Source organism: Zosterops lateralis (genome assembly GCF_965231275.1).
Source record: "Zosterops lateralis genome assembly, chromosome: 1".
Classification (NCBI taxonomy): Eukaryota; Metazoa; Chordata; class Aves; order Passeriformes; family Zosteropidae; genus Zosterops; species Zosterops lateralis.
The window spans coordinates 45200925-45226517 of NC_139762.1; the positions used below are offsets into that span (position 1 = coordinate 45200925).

At 39.6% G+C, this 25593-nt stretch overlaps 1 protein-coding gene across 6 annotated transcripts in view; it reads left to right on the forward strand.

Annotated features, from left to right (window-relative positions):
• TMEM108 (transmembrane protein 108) overlaps positions 1-25593 on the forward strand; it is a 184113-nt gene that overhangs the window by 83910 nt on the left and 74610 nt on the right. For 4 of the 6 annotated variants that reach the window (XM_083868446.1, XM_083868445.1, XM_083868448.1 and 1 more), the window contains exon 3: positions 13886-13967. In XM_083868446.1, coding sequence (XP_083724572.1) covers positions 13928-13967 — 40 coding nt within the window. In that variant the 5' untranslated portion in view covers positions 13886-13927. Of the gene's footprint in view, positions 1-10219; positions 10347-13885; positions 13968-25593 lie in introns of those variants that run through there. The other 2 variants (XM_083868447.1, XM_083868450.1) reach the window with 1 other exon arrangement.

Below are 25593 nucleotides of genomic sequence, written 5' to 3' on the forward strand. Positions count from 1 at the left end.
GTACCTTGCATTATTTTGTGAGATATCCATATCACAGATTAGGAAGTTGAAAGCTGCTGGGGACAGAGGACAATGCAGGACAAAAACTAAGGGAGATTTCTGTAGTGGAAGTCAAGATTAGAGCTTTTCTCATATTAGTGGATAACTGCCACATTAGACTACCTTCTGGTCTGAAAAATTCTTATCCACGTATATTTCTTCAAATTTTGCAGTTCAGCTGTCCTAGGATTTTGTCAGTAGGGAGCAAGCTTCAGATGGGGGAGGTTGTGGCCATGGCCCAAGTGGTTGCCTTGGGTATGGAAATGATTAAGAAAGGACAGGGTTGGGGTATGATCCCCCTGGAAGGGAAACTAGGAGAGGGACAAAGAGATTATTAATACGTGGAAATAAAGTGGTGAGACAGAGAGAGAAGGAGCAGAGGAGTTCTGAGGAGGGGAAGATGGGACATTTAAGAAGGGAGGGAACCAATACACAGGAGAGAGAGAGGTGGACGGGGTTCTGGCAGTCGGGACCAGACTAGCAGTAAGGCAAGGTCAGGTGTTAGTCAGCTCAAGGGTTAAAGCCTGGGCTCAGAACAGAAAAGGCTCCAGTTCTCTGGAGGATTGTTTTTATTTTAATTTTAAAAAATTTACAACTTTCTTTTTTTGTTTGTAAACTGTAACTTACACTTAAAAACCTTTCAGTGGTGCAAAGCTCTCTTAAATATGGAGAGATTTCAGTCAAATGAATCAATATTTTATTTTATCATAGTAGTTCATTATGTCACCTCTTCCTCCTGTAACTGTACATCATTCAGAGTCAGCTTTGAAGCCAGAGTTATTAATTTCCTGGAGAGCACTTCTGTGGCTCTCATTATTTCAGCATCCAAGTACTTTAAAAACATTAATGAATTTATCTTCGCAATGTGCTGAGAAGGTGAAATAACACTGGGTGAATGCACTGGGGCAAATTTTGCACAGAGTCATAATGTCAACAAGGGACATGTAATTTAGATGCCCAACTTGAGATGTTTATGCCCTGACTTTCCAGAAGCAGCATTTGATCATCCTCTCTTTGTTCTGGAGTTGGCTTCTGCTGAGTCCATCACAGTTGGAATTGCTCCACGCTTCCACAGTTCAGAGAGCAGGTGTTCCATGCTCTGCTCTAAGCAAACAAAGGAGATGCAATTAATGACTGCCTGCATGGAGTTTGGGTTTTGTGACTTCCTTGGCATTAGGCACTGAGACACAGACAGCATCCAGTTCCCCAGGGCAGCTTTCCCCTGCCCTAGGCATGACCATGGTAGTTTTCCAAGCCCTTACCTCAGTCTTATTGGACTGTCCAATGCCATCAGTGGTGAGTCAGAGATGCAGCAAACAGCAAGTTACTTCTTGTTGTGACCTTGACTTGCTGAATGTGTGCAGTCAGTCCTTGCTCTTACACTGAGTGAGGTTGTATATTTGACTAAAAACCAAAGTATGTGAGTTTATTATTTGCATTGTCACAGCGTGTACAGACCATAGCCAGTGCAGATTTCTTGCATTGCTGGGATAGATGCACCAAAAGGGCTCTCATTCCTCCATATTGATTCATATCTTCTGTAACTCTGTTGTGGCAATACTAGCACACAGGAGCAGGGGCTCCTGAAGCAGAGAGAAGCTGCAATTTTATTTGAAAAGGCTCCTTCATTGTGTCCCTGGATGGCCTCTAATTGTGTGAGCTGATTCGGGAATAAGGTGGGAACTGTGTCCCAAAATATACCTGCATCTGAACATCTCTGGTCTTTGAGATTGCAAGGCTGAACTCATGGATCAGAAGTGCATTGCACCCAAAAGACAGACAGAACATGTTTTCCCTGACTTTTTACAGCCTGTCATGGCAAAGCCATGGTGCAATCAAGCAGGACATGGAAGAGGCAGTCTCTGTATCACTGAAAGATTTTTCTTTAGTAGGAAAAGAGAGGGATAGAAAGGTACAGAGAATGTTTTTTAGGTGCACGAATAGAAGTTAGTCTCTATCAGCTTTCACAGTGAGAAAGAAGTCTCACTGAAGTCTCTACCTGCAAAAATGCTGCTGTAATAATCCAGTGTCCCCTCACATCTTCTCCTGTTCTGTTTAAGATCGTTCTTCCCCATTTTCCTTCATCAGTTCAGTTTCATATTGATGGTGGGACAGAGTCACTGGAATTACTCTGGGTTTGCAGTCAGCAGCTCAGAACATGGCTTAGTCCATGTCAGTTGCAGTATAGCAAAAAGCATCAGACACACCTGAAATGGCCCATCACATTTTAGCTGCAGACAGTTATTCAGGTACATGTTTATTTATTAAATCCACCTATCAGTCCTTCACCTAAGCAGTCCTATTCTTTCCCTGTTTAGGCTCTTCCTTAGTCCTGTCAGGAAAAAAAACAACCTTCTCCAAATGGTGGCATTTGCTTGCACTGCTTTATGAATCTTGAGCCAGGTGCTGCATCTATACTGAAATCTCTTGTCAGGGTCAGTGGGCTTCACCTGAGGAAGAGCTTCACAGTCCCAGGCAGTAAATGAGAGTTTTCACTAACCTATTAGAATAAGCCGTGCATCTGAGCATAATCTTACTTGACAACATAATGTGTTTTTAGATGGCTGGTGTTTGAGATTTTGCATTCTTTTTTCATATGTGTTTCCTTCTGGTTTACTTGCACCTCTTTATATGCCAGTGAGCCTTTTGAAGGAGGGAAGATGGGCTGTTTAGCCAGTAGCAGTCTTGCTGGCTGCACAAACTGAAAAGGAAGAAAATAAGACACACAGTCATCTGCATGCTAAATCCTCTCTAAAGCTACAGACCTGTCATGTAGAGCTAAATCTCTGTCAGTGCCAGGTTTGCATCTTGCCCAATCATCTTACCCTAACTCTCCTTTTGCCCTCTCCACAGCCTTCAGTTGTAGACATCACGTTGACACAGACTAGGGCATTATTATTCTTCAGAGTTGCATAAAAAGTGAATTTACATTGACTAAAACCAATAAGCCATGCTGCTCTGACATTTAATTTTCTTGGAAATTCTTCCTATTGAATCAGACAGCACTACATGCGTTTTCAAATGAAATTCAGTGTTTGCACTACAGTAACCTTGTAGGCAGAAGAATGAATAATTTGGAAGTTACCAAGAGCCTATTTCCTGCCACCTTCCTCCAAACCTAAATTTTATGTGGCTATATTTCTGTGTGATACCACGTTAATTTTTTGTTTTATTTCCACCCACTGTCTCAAAATGGTGTGCAAAATAGTCTTCTATAAAAAGGGTTGCTATTAATGGCTGGGTCACTGGTTGGTAGTCCCCTATTTTTTCTGTGGCCGTTTCTTCCTTTGACATCAAATCCTGGGAAAGTTGAGGATAAATAAATGGTGTCCCTTGAACTAGACATGGTTATAATAAACTCTGAGATGAAATGTCAAGTCTAAGCCAGTGTACTGTTTTACTTTCCAGTGTATGTCGATCAGCTCACCAAAGCAGTGCAGTCATATTTCAGAGCTCACTTTATCTCCCTTCTCTTCTTACCATATTGAATGTCTGATTATAAAGGAGGTAGTAAATGGCTCTGTCAAAAGGAGGTTTAACCAGAGAGACGTAGGTCAAGACATCGTCTTAGTTTCTGTGTCAAATGATTATGAATATATGCATTCATCTATCCAGATCTGCCAAAGATGTTCCTATTCTTAGAGCTGAAGTTGTTAGAATTTCATAGAAGAAGCTAGTTCAGGCAGACTTTGTCTTTGAAGTGATAGACTTCATTCAAGATGAATGTGTGCTCTAAAATAGCTGAGCAGAGAAAACCAACAAACACTCCAGTTGGAATTGCCCCTGAACTGACACCCTGTCATGTGGGCAAGAGGATCTGGCAGAGCACACAAAAAGGTCTTAGAAATGCCCAACCTTTCACATGTGTTTACCATACTGATATTTTTACAAAAAATATTATTATAAACCATAGTGGGTTTTCTTGGGATTTACGGTCTGTTAAAAAAGCTAGCATTATAGGTTAGTATTAAATTCATTAATGCACCATTGAGACTGAATTGTTAAGAATTCAAAAGGTGGTTATGCTTTCCTACTATGCTTTTTTCAATTATAATAAAATGTTTCTTTCAATCTTAGGTACTTGTGTATGTCTATTATAACCTGTCATTGTGAAATTAGATCCTTATGCTGTACTTACACATTATGATTAGAGCTGGTTCAAAACATTCAATCCAAAACTGACATGGAAATAATCTTGAACAAGTATTTCAATAGGAAATTTAATATGATTTTCTTTTGGCTGAAAAGAAAAAGGAGATATGTTGTACAGGTTTATTATTTTTTTTCCTTTCTTCTTTTTTCTGTCTTTATTTTTTTACCTTTTGTCTCTGGGAGAGTCATGCTAGTATTAGTAGGGAAAGAAAGACAAACAGAAAACATAGCTATCATCTAGACATATATCCATAAACAAATATATAGAGATGCAATTCAAAATTGCAATACTGAATGCATTGCTTTTTATTTAATTTTTTGGCAACTGAAGTGGTTATGTTCTCCTTAATTGTGGGATCTTGTTTGGTACAATAAGATGGGCCACAGCCAAAATACGCAGGCAGGGCACTCTGACCTGGTTCGAAGTTCTGGTTTATCACCCATCTTCAGTTCTCAGAAAGGCTGGGTCTGTGGCCTGGGCTCAGCATCTGACAGAGCCAGAAGAGCACTACATTGCCATCCTTCACTGGTGATTATCTCCTCTGTGCTTTGTAGATATAAATCAGCCTAGGGAGTTGAGAGGCAAGACAGAATGGATGGATCTTGGACTCAGGTGTGCTGTGCTTATCTTACAGCAGGTCAGTTGAAATTCCCCTAGGTATGGTCCAAAACTTCATTAGCCTATCTTGATCTTTTTCTTCTTTCATATCCCTCAATCTCTGTAATCTTTACAGTCTCTTGAGGAAAGTTAGTACAAGGGACCTTTTTTATAGATGAAGTTTTCAAAGCCAAAATCTAGTGTGTGAGATTTCTGTCAAAACAGTTAGAGACACTTTCATCTCTTAGCTTGCATCTTTAGTTCACTGTAAATCAAATAATGCTGATGCACAATATTGAGCCTCCTTTGTGGTGGTGTCTTAAGGATTATTTGTTTAGATAGGTAATTATGACATTCACTAAAGGGAAGATGATCCTGCAGTTAAAATGTTATATTGAGATATTTCCATCTCTGCTATAGATTTCCTTTAGAGTCATCTTGGGCCTGTGTAACAGTGTTGTCAGGACTCCAATACGGGTATGTTTACAGCATAGGACTTGCTTGCATTTTGGAGTACTTAAGCATCTTTGGCCTGAATTTCAGACATGCAGAGCATGCATCCTCTTTGTGTACAGCTGATGCTTTCCATTCTTGAAAATTTGACCTAGTCAATCCACCTTAGGAATACAATGCCATATTATAAGAGAGGGAAAATAGTACCTTCTCTTTTGCATGCTTTTTTAATCTACTTGAAATACTTGCATTTAATCAGGCTGAATAATGTGAAAAGCCTGATTTCAGCTGCTTCACAAAGGTAAACCCTTTTTCAACTCTCCTGTGTTTATTACAATGCAGGCAAAGCTATTTGCTTGTCTGTCCTTTACATTAAGTCTTTTTTTTATTGTATATCCTACACAATGGGAACAAGAGAATAGTTTAACACAGCTGCAGAGAAGTTAACTCCATAAGCCTTGAAATCCCTGTAGCTGGAAAAAGCTCTGGGTGAGATTCCTTTTGCAGATGTTGGCATCCTCATCTGCAGTGTTACGGGCTGAAATCAATTGATTGACCTTCAGCCCTTTGAAACTCAGTGGAGAAAAACAGCCCCACAAAAGGAATGGGCCCCTTCCTCCCAGGAGAGGCATTTTAAACAGGGCACAGGCATTGGGCTGCAGAGGAGGCAATCCACCTGCTCATCGCAGAGAGAGCTTCAGTGAGTAAACCAAATGTCACATCCACAGTGGGGACACTCTGAGGCCTGTGAGATGCCATAGAAGTTCCTCCAGGAAAAACCCACCATCACAGGAATGATGTGGAAGTAGAGCTGGTTTCTACATCCATTCCTTGCTGTGAGTGAGAAGGAAGAACAGGCTGTATTTTCTTTATTTTCCCAGGAGTTATAGAGACATCTTTACTAACATAGTCTCGTGTGCCAAAAAAGTCTTTTAGCAGGAGAGCTTCCAGTGGTTATAAAGCTTTCCTGTCAAAGAGCAGGCAATTTACACTGCTGAATGCTTCCTTGGTGTAGTGCAGCCTGTGAAATTTTCATCATGAGCTTGAAATGAATATTAAAAGTGTTTCTTTGGTTTGGCTGTCATAAGACCCACAAAGAAAATTTTGAAAAATTACACAACTTAGTCTTAAATTTGTCATATTTAATTAAAAAAAGTCTTTAGAAGAGGACAGTGAAAGGTGCTTTTCACTATGGACTTTTTCTGTAAAAGTTTCTTGACTCAGTTGTTCCACTTTTTTTTTTTTCATGTTGCATTGTGAAAGATTATTCTCCCAGAAACTCAGAGAAGTTGAATTTCTTTCCTTCAATTACCCAAACCAGTGTGTTTCAAGGTGTTCAATAAAATTTCATTATCAAAGTTTGAAATGCCCATATATTCACATGTATTGAGGGGATTGCTTACGGGGAGAGAGAATATTGCTAGGTGTCCACAGGGATTTCACAAAAATATTTCACTCTTTCATCATTGGATATTTTATATTCAGCCATATGCAAGTTTTAAAATGAGTGCACAGGTCTTCCCCTGCTCACCCCTATTATGTATTAATGACCAAATTCTGATTATCCCTACAGCTGCTGAGTCAGTTTGGTCTTTATGAAGATGTTAACTTCTCAGGGCTCCACAGACATGAATGATGTAAAGAAAGGGCTTCTTTTCTTATTCTAAAACTAGACAGGCTCACACAGTCATGTCTTTGCACCATTGAAAACAAGAAGCAGCCAGAACAACTGTTCAGTCTTTTCTCCACTGGAGCTGCCATAAGAAGTATTTGCTAATGGTAGATAATTAGGAACAAAGAAAGAGTCAAGAAATAGACCCTTGTACCATTGATGTAGTGTGAAGGCCATTTAGTAGCCCAGTGCTTTATAGTTTTTCTGATCTCCATCTCTGGGACTTCTCAGTTGTAATTAACTGTCTGTGACAGCTTTTCCAAAATGGTCATGTCTCTTGTGAAATGTCTTTAATTTCCACCTTGGTATTTTTCCTCTCAGTTTTCCCTACCCTTTGAATGATTGCCTTTTGCTGTTCAGTGATTGCTCATGAGATGACCACAGATGCCAAGACATTAAATAGCCAAAGGCAACAGTAGTTTTACCCAGCCTTTTCCAACTAAGTCCTTCCCCTGGCCATGGTCACTTAGATGTGAGGTTCTTCATGCCCATCTATTTTTATGACAGTGAACCCCAGGAGTTCCTTTCTTCCCTCTCCCTTTCATCAGCATGCCCCAGGTCTGACATGTGAATAAAGGAAGATGGTGAAGGGTGAGCTAGCTGGCAATGTCCTTCACTTGCCACACGAATGACAGTAGTCTTTAAGTGATTGTCTTGTCTAGAGTTGTTCATGGAAACACTATCACAGTTGGGAGGACGGCTGTGAGAACATAGGAGTTGGAAATGTTATGTTAGAGAGATGAGGGATGCAGGCTTCAACAGTTAATGATAAGTAGGGAAGCTGAGGAAGAGGGAACAATTGCTGTCAGGGTTTCCCTTGTATATCAACACTGCTTTCTCTGTGTTTTTCTTGACTGGTATTTGTCTTTGTGGTTATGGGGAGGTATGGATCCAAACACTAATACAAAAACAACAGCCAGCCTCAGGTCCAGTGGGGATTGTAGATGCTGTGTATCTGAATTCAGAGGGGAGATGCTTTGGGGAGGTTGCTTGTTTTTTGGTTGTGTTGTTGTTGTTTGTTGGTTTGTTTGTTTGTTTGTTTGTTTTTCTGGATGCTCTGAGGTTCTCTGCTTCCAAGTTCATGTCACGCAGGATGCAAGAAAAACACGGTAGTAGCTCTAGTTCAGTTCCCACCTGACTATTCCTTATGCACATATGACAGGCCTGCACTCCACACCAAGACTGGTTTTGATCAGCTGTGACATCCTGAGGCTAGACCCTACTCTTTGGAGACCTTAGGACAGCCAAGGGTGTACACTTCTCTGGGTAATAGTGGAAGTAGATGTGAATTGCTCATTCTTAAATCTGCAAAGAGGAATCTACTTCAAAGAGTGCTGAAAGATCGAAGTATAAAGTGGACATAAATATAAAAAATTCTGCACTCAGAATGTTTTGAAGAAAGATGGTAATGATGGTTTGCATGTTCCAAGCAGTGTGAAATAAATCACAGCAAACAATGTGGCACATGTTGAACAAGAACAGAGAATTCCTGCTCAGAGGAATCTTATTACTGCAAGTTAATCATCTTTTTATTAGCATGCCCTGAACCTTTTTGGGATATAAATTTTGCAAAATAATATCTGGATCGTGGAAGCAGGCCATAAAAATAAGGAACAAACACAAAGAAAACACAAAGTTGTTCTTGAGCCCTGTGTAGTCAAGAAGACAACACCTGCTTGCTTTTATGAAGCACATTGGAACACCCCCTGGGACTGTGGGATCCAACCTGTGGGATGCCATGGCTGAAGGCCATGGTGGTGGAGTTTACACTGGGGGAGTAACTCCTGGGGGTAGACTCAGCTCTCTGGAGTTGTAAGTGAGGAACCTCTGCTGTTGATGTCTTGTAAGAAATTCATTGAACAACATTATTCTGGGGCAATATTATACTGAAAGGATAAAGGCTGAAAACTGTGATGTAGCATTTTCTTTTTTCCAGAATGATCCATAGTGGAGACAAGGCAGTTAGAAATAACATAATAAGGTTTATGTGCTTCATGGATGGGAGTGGCATGTCTTTTGCCTGTCTCCTCTTTTCATTACCATTTTTCAGCTTCTTTATTTTAGTCTCCTGGTTTCCATTTGACAGACAAGAAAAAAGAGTTCTCCACTGACTGTTAGCTTTTCCTCAATGTGCAATATTCTGTTCTTTCTCCTCTATTTCTTCTTTAATTTAAGGCCTGGTTGGCATTTTTTTTCCCATCAGACATAATGAATGGCTGAGAGCTGTCTGCTCTTTTGGACTCTTGTCTTCAATCCATCATTATGTCTTCATTGTCCTCTTTAATTTAACTGAGATGTTGAGGGCATCACTTACTGTGAAAGACAATATTGCTAGATGTCCACAGGGATTTCACACATCTATTCATCATCTTGGTAAGATAAACTATATATGAAATATTGTGTACTAAAAAATGCAAAATATATAAGTCCATTTCAGACATCAAGTGCTTAACCACTATTTTTAAACACAGGTGTCTGTGCATGTGACACCTTTTCTGGATAGAAATTTTGTCTAATTTAACTATGGAAGATGAATATTTCAAACTTGAAATTGATTTGACTACAAACTTGCACTAACTTTATTGCTTTGTTTCAAAGTATGTCAGTAGGTACACCAGTATGAACTGCAATACAGAACTGAAACAAAAGTCATAATTACTCCTTTATTTCCTGGTTTTCAGAGGGAGTTCAGAGCAATTGGGAATATGCCCTTTCACTTGGAGACCAAAATCTAGGAAATTAACTTTGGAATACTTTAAAAAAATCTAAGGGATCAGGTGTATTTGTATCAGATAATTCCCTCAAATATTCACAACGACTTCTCTAACATTAAAGCTCAGTATGTTTCAAAATTAGTATTTTGGAAAAGTCTACTTCCAGAAAACCTCAGGGAACTGTTGAAGAAATGAGTGAAGAATATAAAATGGATACAAAACTCAGAGACTCACTTTGGATTTTGGATTATTGAAGTTTAGCATACATTTTCCAGCTATTTTTTCTTCCAAGACCAGTTCTGTTTCTGCTCATTCTTCATATTTTTTTTATTGTAAGTGCCAGTTTTTGTATTTAAAACAAGTGGCGATACTCTGGTTTTAAGTTAAACTGCTCATAGTCAGGAACTGGCTGTGTGTCTGCATTTTCCATCTGCGTATGCACAACTTTGCTAATCTGTTAGTGCCTAAAATTACATACTCAAATACCTAAGAGAAGATGGGTTGGTGAACTAGAGCACTCTCAGCTACCAGCCACTCAATCTGTGACCTTCCTTGATTGTGATAAATAAATGTACCTACAGGCCTTGAGAAGAGTATCGTGATGTCTGGACATGGGTTGATACTCAGAGAGGAGATTTCCTCTGCAGCTATTGAAATGTCTGACTGTGAGATTTTGCTTATCTTCTTAGAGGTACAGAAGAATTTCCATGATTGGAAGGTATGATTGTAGAAACTGTGGCAACTTTAGAAGTCCTTATATATGATAGGTATATATTTGTAGAATAATAATTATAATAATAATAATAGTAATTCAGCCCTTAATTGCCATCTCTCAGAAAAGTCAAGGTAGTAAATGATTGCGTGGTAAAAATGCCAGATGAAATTCCGTGATGATAATTGCAAAGTCACATCCACAGGCAAAAATTAGTCCTAGCTCTAAATACCTGAGGAGAGGCTTCAGAGGAGTTATTGTTACTTAGCAGGCAGCTCCATAAAACAATGGAGTAGAGCTCAGGAGCAGTGACAAAGACCAAGAGAATTGTAGGCACAACTGGGAAGAGAGTAGAGAAGAAACAGGAAATATCACTGTGCAGTATGAAACTCCAGTACACACCTAAATTTTGCCATCTGCATACAATTTTGTTCCCTACTCCTCAGATCTGGAGTGGATAAGTTCAGCGCAATGCATGTAAATTATCAAACATAAGGTATGTCTTCTTTATAAAAAAAGAAAAAAGACAGAAATTCCTCAGCTTGAAAAAGAGATTTTAAATGATCTAATGAAATACTAAAATTGTATGACATGGAGGAGTTAAGTAAGGAATAATTAGTCTCAAGTTAAAAAAGTATGGCACCTTAGGAAATTTATTCCACTCAGGCTTGCTGGAGATAGAGCAGTCTATGCCAGGGTGTAAAGATTACCTTGCACTGATGTTGTTTCACAAATCATTTCCCTGCTCAGGTTTAAGTCAGGGTAATGGGCTTGCTGGAGCTTTCACCTAGTTGGGTGCAGCAGTGGTTCCTCTGTTCTCATGTCAGGTGTTCATCAGGGGCCTGATGGGCTGGTTCATTTGCCTCGACTTTGTGCAGCCTTGATAGTCACTGCAAGCAGTCTCTGCCTTTGGAAAACCATCATTGGTGTTCCTGGGATTCCAAAGTTGTACAAATAAATCTTACTAGATGTCTCTTGCCTCAAATAAAACAAATCCGTGTTTCACACATTTCCTGTAGAAAAGAAATAAACTATTAAAAACTGTGGAAAGTTTAATTGAAGTATTTTCCACACACGTTTAAATTTAAATTAGGTGAACTAGATGAGAGTTCATTGTGGGTCCCTTATGACTAAAATATTCCCTTCCATTAAGACCAAGTCACACTGAGGACTTTAAAGAAATTGAGACATTGTAAATTCACAGCAGCATTTCATTTATGTGTGTTCACTGAGTTCTGTGTGTATAATTTCATGGCCATATGTTAGAAAGGATAAATCTTCTGAGTGAAGTTTTCCAGTGATAACCTTTGTTTCTTTGCCTGTATGCACACTAGTTCATATTTCTTATCACAGGGTAAATTAGTGGTCTAAATAAATATATACACAAAGGCATATGATTTATTTTAACCACAATACCAGAATTTATGGGCTGAACCCTTTATTTATTATGGGAGGCAATAATATTATTATGGGAGGTGGAAAAGAAAAACAAAAAAATTGTAATTCACAGCCAAGAACTGCATCACATCAACATTGCCAAGCATAGTTCAAATGATACAAAGTCAGTAATGTGGATTTAAGGTTGCAATTTCAGATTCTCCCTTTTTTCCATTGTATTTTTATGACTTCACATGGGTCAGTGCTTGTAAATCTTGTTTTGATACAAACTTAATTTATTTGTACTTTTTAGGAGTACTTGGGTATATGGTTTCTACATTGTCAGTGGCTTATCTGGTTCTTGTCTTTTCCTGCATAAATTTTTATTAATATCTTAGTGGCTGCTAAACACAGACCTTTTGTATATCTTTGAAGAGTGCTGTAATAGATTATATGATATCTGTTTATACATAAAGACTGAGGTTTTTTACTACATCTGTTTGATCATTTGGTAAACCACAGAGAAAAAGGGGTAAACAGAGGTCCTTCAGGAAGTTTCCATGATAAAACTATAGCATGAATCTAATGCCCATTCTGATTAAAAATAGCAAGCTAATTCACAGGTGATTGCTTCCATTTAGGAGAAAACGCCCTGCAAGTACTGACATTTCTGCAAGTTACAGAGATATTTTTAAGGTCCAGTTTTAAATGGAAAGTGTGGGGGAACCCAGACATACAGCATTTGTGTGCATAAATTTCTGTGTGGAATAACTTAACATACAAAGCCCAAGCATGTTTTGTTATGGGCAAGAAAAGTCATGATCCTTTTGAGTTTTCCGCATAAAAGTCAAATATTGCTCTGTTTTCACAAGCTCTGCAGCATTTATGCAGTTCAGAGGTGTTATTTATTGGTTCGACTTGTTTATCTCATGCCTTCAAGATTGCATTTTAAGTAAGCTCTGAAAGATTTATATGCATGTTAAAATGACTCAGAAATGTCCCTAGGAGTTCAGAATGTGAGGATGTGTTGAACTGAAAGCTAAAGGATACTACAGGCCTTTTAATACTGGGCAAGGAGGTGATCTCAGTCTCCTGCTTTTCACAGATGGGTCTGAATGTTTGGCAAATTCTTTTCTCTGGAAAAAAGAGCTTGAGCGTTGTATTGTCTTTGGGTACTCGGTGAGACATTGCTCACAGCAGTGCTTTGGGACCGCATTTGCTTTTCACTTCTGATTTATGCATTTATTTTCCTCACTCTGTGAATAATTAATATCAGCATGATTGGGATATATTTTTTCATAGTATCTTTTAAACCAAGGTGAAAAATTATCCATGTCAAGTATTTGAAAATACCATCTGAGGACACATAAAATATTATTAGTTGCTCCCCAGGTGGGCAAAGGCAGGGAGGTAGGGTGGTAACATATTTTTGCCACATCACATTTTCAGACAGCAGGCACAAGAATTATGAGATTCCCCCTCTGCACCAAGACAGTTCAGTTTAGAAGAAACAGGAAATGTCTGGAGACATAGAGAAGATTTTACAGCCCAAGTAGCTGGTGGGGTATATCAGGAAGGAAGATGACCTACAACAGCTGATTAAAATGAAGCCAAAAATGCCAGGACAAACCTGCCCTCTGTGCTACCATTTCAGCAGAGTTTGGCATCTCCTCTACTTTGGCACCACTGAAGTTTTCATTGGGAAAGGAGGGGGTGGGCTTTCTCTGTCTTGTTCTTGTGAGGGATGTGAAAAGAGGAGGCTCAGGGAGAAAACTACCGCCCCATGTGCCCAGCACAGCTGCCTGGTGGTGTTTGCATCTTGTGTTTGTTTCTCCACTGAGGACCCTTCCTCCAAACTAAAAAGACTCCTATAAAATTAAATTTATCAAGCCATAAGCATGACATGAAAGTGATTTTCTCTGTTTATTTCACATTGAGACATTCACATTTCACTCCTGAGACATTTTTCCCTGTTTGGCCATAACTCTATCCTTCCTTGCCAAGCTGTTGGAGAGCAAGCAAAGTTAGGCAATTTCCCAGTGCTTATCAATACAATTTTCCTGTGAAGCTTCATCTAACTTTGTAATGAACAAGTATAACCAGGCAGCCTATATTTTTCATGCATAATTTTCTCCTTCTCTTGATTTTTTTTTTTTTTTTTTTGACAGAATCATGAATAAACTGGCAGACCAGCAGGACCACATGATACCATGAAGAGAAGCTTACAGGTCCTCTATTGCCAACTGTTTAGTAAGTAAATATTAATTTTTATTCTGTGAGAAAGAAACTATTCAAGTCCTTATGTAAGATAGTAATATTTATGCAGGGCACAATTCAGGGAAGTACTTAACCACATGTCTTGCTTCAGGTACCTGGAGGAACCATATGGAAGTTAAATTACCCTGTTGCCTGAGATATTTAGCAATGCATTAAAAAATGAGTTGAAGGATCAGCTGATCCTGCGGAGTTTTGTACAAGAATATAATTGATTTGCTGTGCCTTGCAACTGAGGCAACTATCACCCTCAGAGAAATGAGATGTAGATACAGAGGATGGTGGCTGGAAGAAATAATGCAACATTTTTGGAAGAGGGATCCATCCCACTTAACATTTCTGGTGGTCACCACTCAATAAGATGTGTGAGTGAGGAAAAGTCTAGGCTCACACAGACCTAATTTCTGTATCACTTCCTGAGATGACAAGTTTCTTTTTTTCCTAAGTTTTGGCTTTCAGAAGAGTCCATCCAATATGAAAGTCCAGCAAAAAAATCAGGTGGAATTTAGACTGTGTAGACAGGGGCTGGTTCCTGGCTGTTTGTGGAAGTCAGGGAAGGTTTTAGGTGTAAAACAGTATTGACACTGTTGGGGCATTTTTATATACTGACGATTTTCAGTGAAAGCATCATAAGCAACAACTTTTCTTCAAAATTGTAGAGATTAAATAAAGTAGGACTAGACAAAAATCTAAGTTTAACCACTTGCCGTTATGTTTTACAAGGGAAATTGCTAATTTCCAGCAAAAATGAAAACAAAAACAAACCCATTTTTTTTAATGTTGTCTCTTCAATTTGGCAGAATGTCTCACTCCAATATACGTATTTTCATAGACAATTTTGTATGGATTTCTCTTATTCTGGCCAAAGCAAGAGAAAAACAGGAAATCATGCTTAGTATACTTGGAATGAGCAATGGAAGGACTGTTATTTTTATTGGATGTGTGAAAATTAAATCTGAGGAATATTTTGTGGTCTGTTACAGAAATCTGGTTACTATTATATCTTTGCTTTACTCATCAGAGTATAGAGTGAGAAATTTCTTTTGCTTTTCTAAGTTGGTTGATGTTCTTATTCCTCCTATTTACAGCTTCTCCTATGACACAGGGGAAACTGAGCTGTGTCCTCATGACTTTAGAGAAGAGGCTCCAGAGGTGCACCCAAGGCCAGATGTGCCTGTATGACCTGCCCAGCCGCACAATTTTAGCTCCCAGGGATTTGGTGCCTGGCTGGAGTGCAGTGTGGGAAGAGCTCCTAAAGGAGAGTTTTAATCAGAAACCCACTGAGAGCAGTGGGGCTGTGATATTTTTGCCATAGCTAAGGGTTCAGAATACTTTGCTGCATTTTGCCATGTTGAAGTGTGATTTAATTCTAAAACTAACTTCATTTCTGGACCAACATTGGGTTTATTGTAAACAAAATATGAAGCAGAACTGTATAAGTACATTTCTACCAAAATGTAGGGAGAAGAAGGAAGGTATACTGTTCAACTAGCCTATCACAGTGTTGAGTCTTTCTGTAACTGTTTTTATTTTTTTTAATACTATGCTTCCCTGCTAGGCAGCATTCCCCTTTGTTATTCCTGCTGCTTTAAACTGTATTTTTCAGGGTCATATGTTGAAGAGATAGGTGGAAAAAAAGAGGAATACTGAATATAAAGAGGGGAAAACTGAGAAAGCTATATGTATGCATATACATACACACATATAGTATGACTATGCACCAATATTGTCAACTCTGTGATGTAATTTGCAAAGATGGATTCTGAACTTACTATTTCTAATGACAGGTAAAAAAACCTGCTCTATTTCTCTGAGGGTAGCAAAACCTAGTAATAAATGTAGTTTTCATTGACAAATGCAGCAGCAACTGTAGCTAAATAAGAGGTGTTTTGGGCATCTGGAATGCATTTTTTCACTGGTTAGTTTATAAAAAGCCTATGGCAAGTCATTTAATTTCTGTTATACCAGCTTTCTTTTAGATGCACTGAGGTGTGTTACCTAAGCTCACTTTTTCCCCAGTTACATCACAATGCTAAAAACAAACTCCCAAGACAGTGCATTCTGTCCAAGGAAAAGGAAATTACTTTAATGTGTTTCCTGTAACTGTTCTTTATGGTATAAGAAGGGCCTGAAGCATGGTCTTACTTGTTTAATTTGGACAAAAGAGGACAATTGCTGTTACTATACAGCTGTAGAAAAAAGCAGAGTTTCAGGGAAAGTATCAAAAGAGGATATTCTGCTTTGGGCTGATTCACCAATGTCTTCCACCTGCCTGCATTCCTCATCTGCAACTGCAACAAGTGAGTCAGTGATGCTGCCTGGATAACACAGCAGTGTTTTCATCTTGCTGCTGTGGCATGAGTGAGTGATTGAGGTTCAAGTTTATAGAGGGAAGTGCCCTATCTATGCATTCTTGCAGATGTGAACACAGGGCATGCATAAACACAGAAAACCTAAGATAGCTGGAACAAAGTGGGTTCTGTGGTGGTTTTTGGTGGGTTTTGTAGATGCTGGAGAGACAAGACTCTGTGTGTGCTTGTGGATGTGCCTGTGGCAAAGAAATGTCAGAAGAAGCAGCTTCACCTCCAAACTGGTGTGCTGTTATGAGGCTTGCCACATTTTGCTTGAGTCCCAGCTGTGTTCCTGGGCCAATAGTGGGTACCCTCATTTGTGAATTCTTTTCCACCTCTGTTCATTTGTGCTGTGTTCAGCTGTGTTTGTGCAGTGTCTGAGACAGTAGGACTCTATACTCTAGAGGACTTCTTGGCTTTGGGGCTGGAAGAAAAGATTTATATAGATATTGGTTTGATTGTCAAACAGTGGGATTTGTTATCTGTATTTTTAAAAATCAGACCCATATATAAATAAGATTTTCATTGTAGCTTATGTCTGGGTTTTTTGGTGAATTTCACATGAGTTATGTAAACATTCTATTGCCATGCATATTCTTTTGCTGTGCTTTCCAAAAAGAGCACATTCCATCCATTCATGCTGATCAAGAATAGCATGTGAAAATGGCACGAGCAACAGCTGCTCTTTTGAATAGAGTTGTAGCTGGCTTGAATCTGATCCCAGCTGTCAAGAGGTAGAGTTTGTGAAAATTGTAGTGCTACACTTGGCCCAGGACAGGGGCTCCGGGCGATGCTACTTTACCTCTAGTCATTCATAATTTATGAATAAGTAATCAAACATGTGATGTAAAACTATAAAGAAGTAGTGCTTTCATACTGTATCTTCAAAGATTCTATTTAATCTGAAATCTCTTAAGACATTAAAGAATAAAAAATTAAAAGATTGAAACAAAAAATTTGGAAGAGGTTTCTTAGTAAGAGCTCTTTGAAGTCACTAGCTAGATTGAGTTGATGAGGACCAATTAAAGCAAAACATGTGTCCACAATTTGCTGCCATTTGTTCTAGGCACATCTTTATGGATGAAGTTTGTTGCCTCTGTAATGATGGAGATGCAAATGTCTTTCCCATGAGGCTGAGCGATCTCCATTTTTTATAAAGACCTAATGTGATGATTTAAGCCCTACAGCATGAGCCACAATATGTCTGCATTTTCTGTAATAAAACATGCACATTATAATTTGCCATGGGTGCACTCAGGGCTTCCAAGTTGCATATAAGCAAGAGAAAAATGTGGGGACTGGTGAAACTCTTGGTGCACCACTTCTATATGGGACTTTCTTCCTCAGTCATTTATTTTCCTGAAAAAATGCAAGGACTTTTATTTCTTGTTTACTTACAGCACTAAGGTCTGTGTGAGGACCTGTCAGCACAGCCTCTGAAATAAACGGCCATCTGAGTGCTTCCTCATGTCATTAGCACTCAGTGTGTTCCCAAGTATCGCTCTTTCATCTCGGAAGCCTGGCACAATGCCCAGTAATATCAGTAGGAAGAGTTTCCTATTTGCAAGTATGTACCACTCTCTGTAGTAAAATGAGCAAAAACGGCTGTGAGTGGCCGTGCCTTATGACACAGGCTGTCACAAGTCTTGTATCCCTTTGCTGTGGATGCAGCTTGCCTTCCCCAGTGTTAACTGGCAGCCTGGCTGCCTCTCAGTCAAGTCTTTGCAGTGAAGTTCACCCTGTAGAAAGGGTTAGCACAAGCCTGCACTTCCATTCCAGTCTGAAGCAATTCCAGGGGCTCATGCCTCTTCTTGTAAATATTTGATAAGCAATGTGAGTTTGTGAAGTTCCTGTATTAGAGAAGAGCCAGTTGTAAGTACCTTCTGAAAGGCATTGAGCAGCATTACCTCCTAATGCCTCTTGCCTCTGGTAGAAACCTACACCCACCAGCTTTTCTATCTATTGCCAAGTGCTGTCTGTGAATAATTACATGTTATTAATAAGATGGTATGCACTGATGGCTCGTTTATACAATTACACATGGCTCATTTAGAGCAAGTCAAGAGGCATGGTAACAGGACAAAAAAAGACTGCTGCCAGATGCAGGGGAATAACCTGTTCTCTGCCCACAGTAGTAGATGAAAGTGAAGAAATGGATTTATAGAGCTGGTAGCTTGACATTAGGTATCAGGCAAAAATGCTTTATCAGGTTAGGGTATTGAAACCCTAGAACAGGCCAGTCAGGAGGATTTAAGTCCACCACTGAAGGACCAAATGGAAAAAACCCCATCTCTCAGGGGAGACAGAGGTCATCTAGATGATTTCAAAAGCTCCCATCAAACCCTCTGTTCCTGTGACCACTAGGTACTGTGTCCTTAGTGCAAATGAGCCTGCTTGCTTCCACAGAGAGCTCTCAGCTTGCACAAGCCATGTATAATTAATCCCTGAGCTAGAAATGTACAGCTGACATGGGCTTAAATGTAATGGGGATCACTTGATACACATCAGCAGAGAGTGTCTCCCTATCATTCACAAGGACTCACAGAGAGGAAAGAAAACTGCATTTTTGTTGTGCTCTGTTAGATTGGCAGGTATTAGCTTGAGCAAAGACAGCAGCAGGGAGTGGTTATCCAGCAACAGATTCCATCTGGTTTTCTTAAAAATTAGAAAGGTAAACAGCCTGTGGCTATGCAGTGTATGATGTAGGAAGCTTTTTGGGAGACTCATTGGGCTGAGGCATTTGTTTATTAGAGTCACATGGCTTGGTAACAGCCTGCCCATCGGGCAGCTCACAGCAAGAGTCCCTCAACACTTCCTTTGCCCACAATTCAATTAAAGGTTGTTGCTTCAGTTTCTCAGCAAAAGCTGCCGCCTTGAAAAAAGCTGCAGCCTTCCATTTTGTCCTGGAAAACAGACCATGTAAAAAGGGACTTTAAAAGCAAACCAGTGCACTCTATAAAGAAACTAAACAGAATATACATTTTCTTATCAGATGTAGGCTCCAGTGTTCTTGATGTGCTCTTTAGTGAGATTTCTGCTGCACACACACACACAAGAGAGAGGGTTCCCACTTGCTTCCTGAATAAGCAAAACTCTGTGAATTGGATGGCTCTTGCCATTCCAAAACAGAGATAGTTCTCATGAATAGCTTGCAGTGTTTATTTTTAAATTTGCTGGTTCCATGAACATTCATGCCCTTAAAGGCATTACAGTTTGGTAGGATTTCACAGATAGTGTGAACTCTTTAACAAGTTTGAGGCACATCTGTGGGATGGGAATCTTCTGCCTTTATCCAAGACTGGCTACAAATTCAGGACGTAGCAACAAAAACAATTAACATATTGTGTAAAGTTCTCCACTTTCCTTGCATATTTGCTGAAACACAAAAGAGTGTGGAATAGGCCTATGGCTGTAGAATTTCACGTCATGTCAAGTCCTTGACACTGAATTTGGGATAAAAAGCCAACAGGCAGTTACATTATTATATTTGCTCTTTCTATTTGCAAACAAGCGATTTGTGCCTTTGCACATATAATTTGATAATCTAAGTATGTTCTTGGCATTAAGCACCTTCAATTTTATACTTATACTGGTGCTATTTGCACTAGAACCCTGTAGGTTTTTCAAAATTAATGAGCACGGATTCTTCCCAGTGTTTGTATTCATCAAGCATTCACACATCAGTTGTGTGGCATTCTGGTAACAATGTCCATGATTAGTATGCTAGAAAACCAAGAGATATTAAGTAAGTACGTATAAATATGTATGCTTAGCCAAATTTGAAAATGCTGCAAGGATTTGGTTTTGAAATTCCTTACCACCTTGTTAGAACAATAATCTGATATAAACCCACAGTATTGCTTCCGTCTTATGTTGTGAATTATTTTTATTTTGGACCTGAAGTGATCCCCATTGTACGACACCATATCTGTCTAATCTGTTTTAGATTCAGTACTGTTTGCCTGAAGCCCTGAGAGAGATGTTTTAGAGGGAGGGTGAATAGACAGGAGTACAAATGTGACTTTTCTCTGTTTTCCCTTTCAAAAGTCTATTCATCCATCTCTAACAGAAATGAAACTTCAGGAACAAAGACGTAGCAGCCTGTGCAAATTCATGTGTGTGTTTTGAGACCCAGCATCAAGTGGAAGAAGAAATGTTGCTGATGAGCAGGCCTAGCAACCATGAAATATCAGTCCTATTGAGTTCAATGGCAGAACTCCAATTTACATTAGTAGGATTGGGATTTTAGTCCCAGCCTTCATGTTCCTAGCTTGCTTTGATATGTTGCAATAGAAAAGGAAAATATCCTGTCAGACATTTATTTCTTTCCCCAAAGCCTTCTTTTCTTCCTGGCTGTGCCTAAGAATCATTGTTATGGTTTTTGACAATATTGCAATCAAGGCCTAATTCAGCAAAGACAGTTAAATATGTAAATGGAGTTGTTAGCCCCAGCCAGACTGCTCTTACAGCAGCCACTAGCCTTGGGCTTGAATTGCCACTGAACTGTGTTCCAATAATGTGAAACAAGAAAATTTGTATGTCAATATGCACACTGGTGTCTCATGTCCATGAATTATCCAATGCCTGTGACAGTGTTCCTGTGTGAAAGACAGAAAAATTGCTGCTAGATATTGTGTTATGTTGTTATCTGATATTCCTCGTGTGTGAACTGCCCTGCACAAGGATTTGTACCACTGCTATCAGTACCAAAGCAATATTTAGACCCCTGTACTTAGGTGCTGAAACTTTTATATGTTGAAAGTGTCTTTGACTACTTGCAATGCCTTTGAACTTTTATCCCTCCAGCCACCCCTTGGCATGCTACATTCTGTTATTTTTGAGCAGGAAAGAGCTAACTGTGGATGTTATGGCAGCTTTCATTGCTCTGTTGTGTGTCCATTGTAGCTCACTGCAGGCTGTGTAAATAATTTACTTATAAAACCAGGCTCGTTGCAGGCAGTGGAAACAGTTTGGAAGAAATACACATACACCAAAGTGTCATCTAATTCAGCAGCATGTGATGGGTATTATCCCTGTCCCTTCTCTAAATAGAAAATATATGGATGCCCTCTGCAGGTCTACAAAAATTCTCCAACGAACTTGAGCATATGCCAAAACTTAAGCACATTCAACTCAATGAAAGACTTCAGAACTCCACCTGTGAAAAAACTTGGTGTGAAACATCATCCAAGTTAGCCTTTGGAAGAAAGCCTTTGCTTCTGGAAGCAGTGCATACATCTGGTCTTTATGTGAACACAGGCATCTACAAAACTTCCTTGACAAATCAAGGCCCTGTACATAATTGGTATGAATGTATTGTTTTGTAGTATATTATTGGTTTAAACTATGTGTATCCTCTAGTGTCTGAAACCTCAAGGGCAGGATGTGGTCCCAAGGTCTGGGAAAAGCCACAGTCTCCTTTCACATTATTTTATTCCCCATCTTATTTTTGGATAAGAGGAAAGTATTTGTAATATGTCCTACACAAGATGTTTGAAAAGGTACCTTAGCAGAGAAAAATCCTCTATCCCTGCTCTGGTAACTTAAAGCCATCCCTCTAATGGGTTCACAGAAGGTTCTGGAAATGAGATGAAAAAGTTTATAGCAGGTTACTGCCCTTCAGCTAGAGAAGGCAAGGAAACCACAACACTGAGGCCATATTTCTTTGAGGTTGAGGTGCTGGGCCTCCACTCTGGCTGGTGTGTATCTCATAATGTGCATCACAAGGGCCCAGGAGGAGCCACCACTTTGGGTTTTGAAGGAACAGTGCAGTGTAGCCCAGCCAACTTTCCCATTACTGAACTATGCTTTTGCTCAAGACCAGGCTCCTGGTCATATCCATGCCAAGGGCAGGATTTCTGGGGCCAGGTTTTCCATATCAGCAAAGGCTTAATAACAGATTTTGGCGCACAGTGAATTTTTGTAAGTACCTAAGCAGATTAACCTGCTTTCTTCCTGGTGGCTGGAGCAGGAAACTTCTGCAGGTGGCTTGAAGAAGTGCACGAGAAACGTCTCTCTAATGAAGAGTTCCAAGATATTTTGGAAAATCTGATCCCTTTTTCTCGAATTTAAGGGAGCAGACTTTTTTTCAAAACTATGTAATACTATGGAGAACATAAATATTGGTCCTCAGAGTACTATTCAGTCCTTGCTAAGACCAAGTTATAAGGAAGAGGAAAAAAAAAAAACAAGGCACATGGAAGGAAACAGAATACTGTGGGTGGGTAGAGAGATGGCTGGATATTCCTCGTAATAAAGTAAATATATTTTTAATAAAGTAAATACATTCATTTCTTATTGCAGGTTTAATTGCAGTCTTTAGGTGTATTTCACATACCCATTGAAACACTAGTGCTGATTTGATTTATTGTTGTGGCTGTTTTGTATTCATTAGACTGTTGTTCCTAACTTTCTACTGCAGCAACATGTAAATACCTTTCCAGCCACTGCCATCATCAGTAGAAATGTGTGTACTGTGGCAGAATAAAGATTGCTGTGCATGGAAATCTAAAATATTGCTTAGAGGGAAATGTTCAGACCACACAACAAATTCTATCTCATGAGGTTTTTAACCCATGGACCTTCCTAATTGCTAGAAAAGGAACAAGCAATTCCCTCTCATCCCTGAGGAATAGTCATCTTAAGTTGATGACCAATATCATCGGTTGTTATGAGTCATTGCAGGAGACCCTGAAAGAGTTTGAAATTTTTGTGCACTCATAGAAGACTTCACATCGCATTTTATTGTGACTTTCAGAGTGAACCAGTGAGTATTAGTGACAGTACATTGGTGCCAACTGTGAAAAACTGCATGATTTCTGCCACATTATAAATCCATTTTGTAAAGCCCATGGCTTTGTTTCTGCTGGAATTCCCATGCAGACAGCCTGTGAGGGACAAACACTCAGTTTTCTAGTACAAAGTTTCTCATTCTTTATGCATTTGAAAAAGTCACTGCTTCCTTCAGTTAGCATTGCATGGGAAGGATGATGACTTTGCACTATCTTCTAAAGCATTAGATTTCACTGGCTCCTACAGAGGCTACAAATTCATTATGCTATTGCAGCTCCTCATTGCTTAGGGCATTAACAATTAAGGTACGAACACCACAATGAAGATGTCAAAGAGAGGAAAGTAAAGATAACAAACAAGGAGAGAACCTGATAAATGAATAACAGCATGCTTGCAGGGCAAAACCACTTGTGTTTGTATAGACAGATTTAGTTTTGCCTTAAAGCACAGGGAGAGAAAAAAAGTGGCTTAAAATCCTGTGAACTTTCAGCCTTGTCTTGGAGGTAGAATGGATCAATTATCTCCCATTTTTTGTTGTTCACTTCAACAGTGCAGCGGCTTGACACTTTTTTTCCCTTAGAGAACCTGGCCATTTCACCTAGTTCAAAGCTGTTTTGTTGTGCCATTTCAGGAAGGAAGAGCTGTTTTTCTGATCAAGGTTCTGTACATGCCTGAAAGCTTCACATTAAATCTCTGCCCCGGGACCTACTTCTTAATGCTGAGGTTGTGAAGCATAAAGTTAATCACATTACAGTCTGTACTGCACAGAGGTGCCCCGAAAGTTATTAAGGATGAAGCTTGTGCTGGAGAAAGGGCAATAGGTGCTTAGGGAAGGAGGATCCTCCAAGGCTGAGTCCCAGGAGCAAACCAGAAGGATGTGCAGGAGTGGAGTAGTGTTTACAGCTTATCAGCTTATTAGGAATGGACAGTAGGAGCTTTTTTTTTTTTTTTTTTTTTCTTTTTTCCATGCAGAGCAATCCTGTATGGGAGAGATCATCTGCAAGATAAGTTATAGAACCCTGGGCCTCAGCTATGCACACTGCAGTGCATCTTTTCTTGCCCTTGGGACGTTTATGACTGGGACCATTAGTTTCAAAGTCACTGCTGAGCATGTATGTGACTGACAGGGAATCAGATATAAATCCTCTAGCCTCTGACGTGGAGATGAGTGAACTGGAAACAGGATAAAACAGAGAATTCTTAGTGTACATCATCAAAGAAAAGGCTTCTACAGGAAAAAGGAAGGTCCTCTTTCCTTGCAGTTTACAGAGCTGCAGAAAACCTGGGGTGAGTGGGGTGCAGTGTGCATAGACTTGACTAGCTCCTCTTCCAGGAAAATTTGTTTCAGAAATGAAAGGCAGTTCTGAGGAAAATTCTTGGTCTGAATTGTTGTTGGGAACATCTCTTAATGCTCCAAGCTGTTAAGCTTCTCTCAGTTCCACGGCACTTGTCTTCACCAGTATTTTCCAACATGAAAAAGATCCCTCTTTCTTGCAGAAAGTGGTGACACCATTTAATGACTTCTATCAGCTCTTTTCAGCCCTGAGAAAGCCACTGTCCCCTCCTGTAAATGTTCCCTGCTCCTGGCACTTCAGTTCTACCAGAGCAATGTGCCTTTTCCACAGTGGTTTTCACTGCTGCATCAAAATTTTCAGCTTTATTCCCCTGGTTCACAGGCTCTGTGGCAAGCCAGAGCTGCACAGCACAGCTCAGCCCAGCAGCTTGTGCTTCTGTGGGCTATGGGCTGGCTGTGCTCCAGAGCAGCCCCATCACAGAAAGAACAGCTTGAGGGTTACAGTCAATTAGCATAAATTGCTAAGGGCCCAAAATATGTTGCAGAGCCAGTGTGCCTCGAAACATGTTCCCTTTTTCTTGCTTCTTTTTTCTCTGCTGACTCTGTGGAGAAGAAAAGGCTTAGAGCCCATTTTTGTCATTTCCAGAGGAGGGATGTAGCGGATGCAGCTGGAAGAGTGGGGCCAAAATGATCTCTGAATATCCAGGAGACCTTGGGCTGTTGTTTTTGTCACTGAATTTCTCAGTATCTCCTGTTCCTGCATGTCTTATCTACTGAACTGTAAGCATTTGAGTCTAGAGGTTGACAGCGTTTGGATGTGTTATACAGTGCTGAGCAAACTTTTGGCTCTTATTTAGCAATTACAACAATTAATAAGAAATACCATATGGCTAAAAATATTGCAAGTCTCAAAAGAATTCTTGGGCCATTTATTTTTTGTGCATATGAGTGTGTGCCTCATTTAAGCCAATTATTTTTGTATTAACAGGCTTTGGTTATGCTGTCCTTCTGCTTTTATTTTTAGTAGTATTCAGATTATTGCAAAAAGTGTGAAGAGTGAATGAAGAAAAGAAATCAGTTTCCTAGTACTTGTCTTCTAAAATTAAATTTTCTGGTGGAATAATCCTACATTTAATCCTCAAAGGGATGTTTCCCCTAGGGGGAA